Source organism: Triplophysa dalaica, chromosome 7 (genome assembly GCF_015846415.1).
Source record: "Triplophysa dalaica isolate WHDGS20190420 chromosome 7, ASM1584641v1, whole genome shotgun sequence".
NCBI classification, from domain to species: domain Eukaryota; kingdom Metazoa; phylum Chordata; class Actinopteri; order Cypriniformes; family Nemacheilidae; genus Triplophysa; species Triplophysa dalaica.
In genome coordinates this window covers 6,813,599-6,821,816 of record NC_079548.1, presented here as the reverse complement: position 1 = coordinate 6,821,816, position 8,218 = coordinate 6,813,599, and the positions used below count along the sequence as shown (strand labels likewise).

At 37.3% G+C, this 8,218-nt stretch overlaps 1 protein-coding gene across 1 annotated transcript; it reads right to left on the bottom strand.

Moving 5' to 3' along the window:
- Window positions 1–229: 229 nt before the first annotated feature.
- On the bottom strand, window positions 230–7,889 carry xpnpep3 (X-prolyl aminopeptidase 3, mitochondrial). The gene is made up of 10 exons (XM_056753849.1): window positions 7,613–7,889; window positions 7,027–7,149; window positions 5,596–6,009; window positions 5,326–5,510; window positions 5,074–5,136; window positions 4,678–4,791; window positions 3,982–4,067; window positions 2,684–2,867; window positions 1,333–1,453; window positions 230–1,062 (listed from the first exon to the last, which is right to left on the bottom strand). Exons 1-10 carry the CDS (start codon window positions 7,680–7,682, stop codon window positions 890–892), a joined length of 1,533 nt encoding a protein of 510 aa, XP_056609827.1. The 5' UTR covers window positions 7,683–7,889; the 3' UTR covers window positions 230–889.
- Between the last annotated feature and the right edge of the window lie 329 nt (window positions 7,890–8,218).

Below are 8,218 nucleotides of genomic sequence, written 5' to 3'. Positions count from 1 at the left end.
CAGCTCACCCCAAGCGCTTAAAATCTAGTCAGCCCCCAACAACTTTCAATGTGTATTCAAACCTGTCATTTTAAGATTACATGCCGTCTCTTAACCTAGTTAGATACCTACCTTTTTGAGGCAGTCAATGCAATCACATACATCAAAACGCCCTACCAAGGCAATACTTTTATGGGTTTAGATTTAGCCTGAAGGACTTTAAATGGGATACCCAAAAATGCAACCTAGGTAGGTCTGTCAAATGATTTTATTTTTTTGCATCACATTTAATTTCAGATTAATTGTCATCTCTCTGCAACAAACTTGTGTGGCTGTTGAACAGGTTGTCTCATGGACTCAAAGATTCAGAACCTTTTTTATAAATCGTTTGTTAATATGTCATATGTTGCCCTTTAGAAATGCCCTGTCTCCAAGTCACAGTGAAACTACAGTATAAGAAATTTATTTTGACAATTTTTTGTAAAAAACATGTCAATAAAACATCAAACAAGCAAAACGTCTCACTGTGAGAGTTAAATAGCCTCAGAAACATCATTTTGTTTACCATTTTCAATTCAATTCTCCTATAAATCTTTATCCTAGATTTTAGGAGAGTAGTTCAAATATATAACACAACCATAACACAACCACGCCAAACCAAACCTTTCAACTATCAAGCGTAGGAGTGAACTGGGTATCTGTGAGATGGTGCACCTTGTCCAGACAAGCCCAGCTCTTAATCCAGCAGATTTCATACTCAACTGGAGCAGGTTCTCTGAAATGTAGACTTCACAGGTTTAGTCAGTTGACTCAAAGGCATTTAAAGAAAACCCTATAAGAGGTAGTGTCAAAAGACGGGAGAATTAAGACTCTTTATGGAAGAATTCGCTATGTCTCGTCTCCAGTTTTCTCAATCATCTCTCTGTGCGCAAGTTCTCTCTACATCAGCGATGGTTTTTGGGGTGTGGGCAGACAGGACAAGGGGTCCCCCCTGGTCACGGATTGCCACGTCATCCTCAATTCGTACCCCGAGACCTCTGAATCGCTGTGGGCATGATTCGTCATCTTCGCTGATGTACAGCCCTAGTTAATCACAAATAAAAATGGCGATTAAAAACTATCGCCATTAAATAAATGAACTATTTTTGACATTTTCACAAACATTATTAGTAGACCTCTGGCATATAATAAAAAAAATAGAAAGTGGCTCATGAATTTAAAGTATATGATGTATCTGTATGTTATTTTTTGGGTTTAAACCCATGACCTTGATATTGCTTGTGCTTTGGTCTGCCAGGTGAGCTAATAAGATCATTTATTAAAAGAAACAAGGCATCTCTCTGTGATCTCCACCTGGCTCTATGGTGATCACCATGCCAGGCTGCAGTGGTTGTGAACGGGAGAGATCAGGTGTGTCGTGAACGTCCATGCCCAAGTAGTGACCAACATGATGGGGGCAAAACTGCCGAGCAGCCTGGAACAAAGAAAGAGACAGAAACTATGTGAAATGCAGTTTTAGCACTAAATGCATGAAATTAAATTTTGATAAAATCAACTGGACGTCAAACTATCGTTACGCTGCACGTCTCCAGACTCAAATTTATTGAACACCAACATCCCATGTGTTAAACTGACCAACGCGTTTATTATAAATATTTTATCAATGTGGGCCATTCTCTTTTTAAAATGTGTGTGCCCTCATAATCTTTAGCTAAAATCTGAATTTGCAATTCCTTCCTCTAATGACTTTTCATCTTAAATGATGTATGTTAGATGGCTTGGGTGGAGCATCCAAAAACAGCATGGAGGGCAGTTTTTATACATCCAATCAAATCAAATCAAATCGTAGAGAATGATGAAAGCCACGCCCACTTTTTTCTCCTAAGAAATTCCATTTCCACAATACGGAAGTAAAAAACGATAGCAACTTCCAGTTCATAAGGACTTTAAGAGCGGTGCAACAAAGATCTTACCTGTCACACTTATACTAAGCATTCTTTGATATGACACAAACGTAACATTAAAGCTACGACACCATTTGAGTTGTGTTGTGTACAGGAAATAAGATGACCTAAAGATGCTAATGTTATTATTTTAGAGAAATAGGAAAAAACACCCTCTAAATTCACTATAACCCATCAAACCGATAATCTTTTCAGTAATCGTGTATCATTGGTCTTAAACTGACTACATTTAGTCTTTTTTTTTATTTCTATCTCTGAAAATATGTGTCAGTACTTTTCCTCTTATACGGAAGTCTATAGTGCCCCATTTCTGCTTGGTTGCAAACATTCTTCTAAATGTCTTTCTTTGTTTTCTGGCAGAAAAACGAATTGACACAGGTTTGGAACAACATAAAGGGATAGTTTGCCCCAAAATAAAATTTACTCACTCTCATCTCATTTTAAACATGTATGACTGAATTTCTTCAGCAGAACACAAAAGAAGACATTTTGTTGGATGTTGTTAACTGGCCCACATTCACTTCGCTACCAACTTTCTTCAAAATATCTCTTTAAAAGAAATAGAGTCATAATGGTTTGAGATGAAAAGAGTGTAAGTAAATGAAGTCAGAATTTTCATTTTTGGGTGTATTATCATTTTAAGGGTTTTCATGCAACAGGGCCTTGGCACTCTGTCATAGGAGTCATTAAGCAGAAAGAAAAAAATTTAAATTTTTAAAATCTTGTTACCATCAGAGTACCTTTATTGTGTCTGTATCACTTGTGTCTCCTGGGATAATTCTGAGCTCTTTGAGTTGTCGGCCCAACAGAGTGAGCATGGTGGAGTAAATGTAGTCCAGACTGACTCCAGGGTTGCATTGTGATAGACAGGCTAACTGCACCTCCAGCACAGCCTCATACAGCTCCCTTTGAGCGGGACTAAACCTGGACACGTGACATGTGAAGTAGAAATTTAGATATATATGCCATGGTAAAGAATTTGTGTAAACTGCTGTCACACAATAAAAACATTTAAAAAGCATTCAAGTATTCAAATCTTAGATGTTTACTATGATCCTTCTATCACCTTTCGAAACCCTAAATAATATTTGAAATATCAGTGAGCTTAATATGATATAAAATTATCATTTATTGGGTATTTTCCATTGGGAGATGGGTGTCCTGAACCCAAACCCTTGAATTTCAACTTTCTACTTTTTGGTAAGTGAAGTTAAAAAATAAAATTTTATTTTTAAATTATTAAACTTTATGTAAAAAATGTGTCCCGGATTTTCATGTAACTTCCGAAACAGTATGTTTTAGTCCATTGGCTGAGATCATTTTTTATCAAGAATCATTACTGTGTCCCCCCTCTCTATAAGCTACATGCTGAGTAGATCAGTCTTATCATTTTGAAATCAATGTGTTCAAAAGTCAGAAAATCTTGTCAGTACCAAACCTTTATTTTTCTGCAATTAAGCAAACTGTTTGGGTGTTATTCCATAAAATTAAGTTTTAATGTGAGTACATCTGTTCAGAACTGTGGTTCATAACCATGTGCTTATAAGTATCTTTGAGCTAAGCACAAAAGTATTCAAAATTTGTCACTACCAAAACAGTCACAACCAAACGCATCACTGGGTATCATTGTTTCGGTAGTTCGAAAAATAAACAATTATTAATTTTATTTGGGGAAATAAACAAATCTCTGTACAGTATTGCAAATCATTAGTATGTTTTAGTAGTGATATAATATGTAAGCTGTAGGTTTTATATAAGATATAATGTGTCTGCTATATGTGCTGGCTGCATATGCGCAACATAGTTGTATTAACATAAAATGTTGAAAGTTAAATATTGTTATCACTACCAAAACATTACCATCACTAATGAAACTGCGTGTGTCCCGACCGAACTGCAAGCCTGCAGGAGCTCGACTGTTTTCGGAAATAATCTGTACTAATCAAACTAAATACTCTTCGAAGAGTACTTTAAAGTTACTCAATATTAAAATGTGTGCGTTACCTCCGCGTTAAGTTTTGTTTTAAAGAAAACTTACTTTCCATTCACCGGCCAAGTGCGAGTGATGTCACTGACATAACCAAAATATTCACAGCCTCCATCCAACAAGACCATTTCTCCATCCTTGAAAAAAGAACAGTTTGGTTTCAAAGGATCAGGATTATGGATAAATAAAGCTGCATTAACTTTCATCATCTGCTTAGCCTCATGATGTTCCAAACCTGCTTGTTTATTTTGTGGAACACAAAATAAGGTGTAAGACTAAAGACTAGACTCATACAATATAATAAAAAATAATGTAAATATAATATAATACAGATCTTTTATTGCCAAATAATGATTTTGTAAGAACAGGCCTAAAAAAGTCATTAATCACTGAAAATTGCCTCTTTTATTTATCATTTGAATCTACATGCGTTTATTCTAGTGTAAAAAGTTGGGAGTGGTAGGAAAAATAACAATAGTAGTCAAAAGTGCCCAAGAACTGTTTGCTTTCCAGCATTGTTCAAAATATCTTTTGTTCAACAGAATAAAAAAATATTTATAAACTACTTTTTCTTACTATGGTAGTCATTGGGGTCCAAGAACTGTTTGGTTAAAGCATTCTTCCAAATATATTTCTCTTTGTTCATAAGAACAGAGAAATGTATACAGTTTTTGAACAACATGATGGGTGAACTATCCCTTTAAACATAAAATCCCCACCGGTGATTATGTGCATTTATAACATCACCTTCACTATTTGATTGTTGTTGATGTAATGAAGCGTGTTGGCTCGGTTTCCCCCGGCAACCACTGGAGGATAAGCTAGGAAATTAGCACCTTGAGCCCGACATTCAAAATCAAACTGCGGGGAACGACATAAAAAAGGCAAACAGAAAAGAAACATGGACAGATCAAAAGTTTATTGGTTAGTTTGCAGAGAGACTGCGGCTTGGTTTTAAGACAGGCCATTACCCCTGCATCGCTCAAGGCACAAACAATGCCACATTTACATCGCAATTCTACACCCCAAAACGTGTATTTCTCATAAAACGCACGAGAGTAAATGATTTCAAACAACTCCTTTGTTATTTTTTGTATACAAATATCTGCACATAATATATGTGTGTAGGCTTTTTATAGTTACCTTTGCGTAGAGATGTGCTTCATCAATATCTCCTCTAGAAATAGCCATTGTCTTCTTAAATGCCTGAAGAAAAACACATGCCTCTATACAAAGTTTATGTCACACAATTTACTGACCTACAAGTCGTCAACAGTGACATCACTGCAAAACTGACCTACTTTAATGAGAGAATTTTTAACATTTCTCATTTTCATATTAGACACCTGAAATACTGTGTCGAGGTTTATGGTACTCTTGTGAGGGGTTTGTTACCTGGGCAGTGATCCGTCCCACCTCCTTCATCAGAGCGACCTCTGCTGGGCTCTTAATGGCTCTTAGGGAATGAGTGAGGGGACGGAGAGACTTTATCATTGGTCCTCCCTCCAAAAGGGGGCGTACGTGAGTTTGGTGCAACTGCGGGTGGCAAGGCTGCGAGCTGTCGTACCATACAGTTCCACCTAAGATAAAAACATGAGAGTAAGCTTATGAATGATGTTGAGCTTGCATTAAAGCGAATGCATGTCTGTTTGGGCTTTATTTTACCTTTCATACTCTTTAGCACAACCCCCAGTTCCTCTGAGCTGTGAACCCGCTCTAGACCTGTCAGGGCAGCCGCTCCGTCCTTTCCCGAACGAGGTCCATCCCAAAGCTCCCGTGCTGGGTCTCGTCGAGGGACGAACAAAATGGCCTGGTCTGGCTTACCTGATCCATACATAACCAGCGCACTGTCCGGTTCCATAATACCAGTCAGGTATAGGAAGTCCTGGTTCTGGTGGAACGGGTAAGGGATGTCATTGGTCATGTAACGAATTGGATGTGATAGGATGATGACGATGTGGGTGGAGTTTGAGGAGGTTCCAGGACCTTTCGATCTCTCCGCTTGCATCTCGATTAGAGAGGCCAAGCGCTGCCGACGCAACTCAAACTCTGTCTGGGTGAGACCTGGGGTCACCTCACCTGTGAAAAGAAGACAGAAGTTTAATTCAGATTGTAGGATTTAAATGGCATAGACAAATTTTCTCCCGTTTAAGATGTTGTAGGTCAATTCTGCACCAATAGTAGTACCAAACATAATTTAAAATGATACTTCACACAAAATTGTAAATTCTGTCATCGTTTATTCACCCTCTTGTCATTTAAAACCTGTGTGATGTTCTTTTTTCTGCAGAACACAAAAGAAGATATTTAGAGAAATGTTAACTGGCACCAATGCACTTGCATGTGTCCATACAATAGTAGGGAAGGTACAATATCAAAATTTCACTGTACGATAATACCACAGTATACAGTCCATAGTACAATATATATGGCACTATTAAAAATGACAAATGATGACTTGGAAACGTGCTGTAAGCATCCTCTTTTCTTTATCCTCTAATTATAACTGTTACTTAAAGGTATGAGTAATAGTATGAGATGGGTTAAATGACCTAAAAATCCCTTTTATAAAACAAATAATAGCACCAGATGGACCTTGCCAAAGGTAACATCTTTCATTTTTTCTAACATTCTCTATGGTAGGCCCGGAAGACCAATTGTTTCTTATCTCATGTGACCACGATAGTATTGAGACGATTTTCTATTGTGATAATACGGTATTGATCATACGGTTACATCCTTATTCCATAGAAGTGAATGTGCACCGCCTATGTTTGGTAACCAACTATCGTCGAAATATCTTCTATTGTGTTCTGCAGAAGAAAGAAAGCAATTCAAGTCTGAAATGACAAGAGGGTGAGTAAATGATGACAGAATTTCCTTTTGGGTGAACTTACCCTTTAAAAGAATAATAAATTCCCACATACATTCCCCATCTGCCTCATAACAGCCTCATCCAATATTTATCCCATTGGTTGAGGCAGAAGTTGACATGTTCAATGGTTTAATATTGAACATTGAGTAGCAATGCCTGAGTTATTCAAGTGACATTTTACAAGTTCTTGAAACAGAAAAGGCTATGTGAAACTCTCTGACCGTATCTGATGAGGTGAGGATGTGTGTATGGGCTAGGCTGCCCAAGGTATCTCTGTGGAAATTTCTTGGTTTTCCATCCCCCCATTTTCAGAGACACATTTCTGCATTGACGCCATACAGACCCTGTAAGGAGAATGAGCAGTTCAGACATTCAAAACACTAAACAACATCTTATGTTGAGTTACACAAGTAATCTAGTAACAAGTAATACAATAGTGCTATAATGACATAAAAGTCTTGCTGACTTGATACTCAGTTCCTGGGTCCAACATAAAATATGAAGATTTATAAGATCAAGTCAATCATTAGTCATCTGTGAATGAGTGATTAAGTAAAAAACAGCAAGTTTATACATCTTGATTCATTATAAGCTGGTTATGACGACTATACTTCGTCAGGTTTGTTAATGCACTGAGGACTTCTTTTTGGTCTGTAAACTTATGAAAGAAGTGACAAGATCGTTAACAACATGCATATGTTAATACATTGCCTCCAGCCATTGATTAGATAGAGAAACATTAAATTGTAGTAAGTTATATGAACATATATAAGTGAAGGAGAATCTAAAGAGCTAAACGTGTATTACCTGGACACCAGTGAGAGCGAGAAACGGACTGGACGGCTGATCTCAGTACATTAGTGGTGGAATGCAACATTGTTGCAAGTACGCGTGATATCTAAACACAGCTGATATGTCAACTTTCAACATGGGGTAGAATAAGTTCCCATAACAGCATGTATATAAAATGCGTTTCGGGAATATTAACCTAAAGGCAACATAGTAGAGAAGGAAAATGCACATGTAACCAGCGTGATCTAGTGGAAAGGTTACCTGTCATCCTCCCCAGTTTATGATTCTGAGCCCTCATTGGTGAATCGGCACAAACGTCAACGCTCTGATTGGCCCGTTTCATTATGACAGCGGCACCATGCGACTTTGATGGATGGAGGACCCGTCTACCTTTTTCTGATTCCCATTATCTTGTTTTTAATGTTTTCGTAGTAAATAAACAACCTGCTTCTAATTATTATAAAGGAAACATAAGGGATTAGTTAACGAAACACCTTTCAGTAGTTTTATATTATTAGCATCTATTTTTGGTACAGCTCCCTTGAGCTTGTAATCGGTTTAATGAAGATTTATTTTGGTTATGGAAACCAAATTAGTTGAAATCCCAACAAAACCATAAGA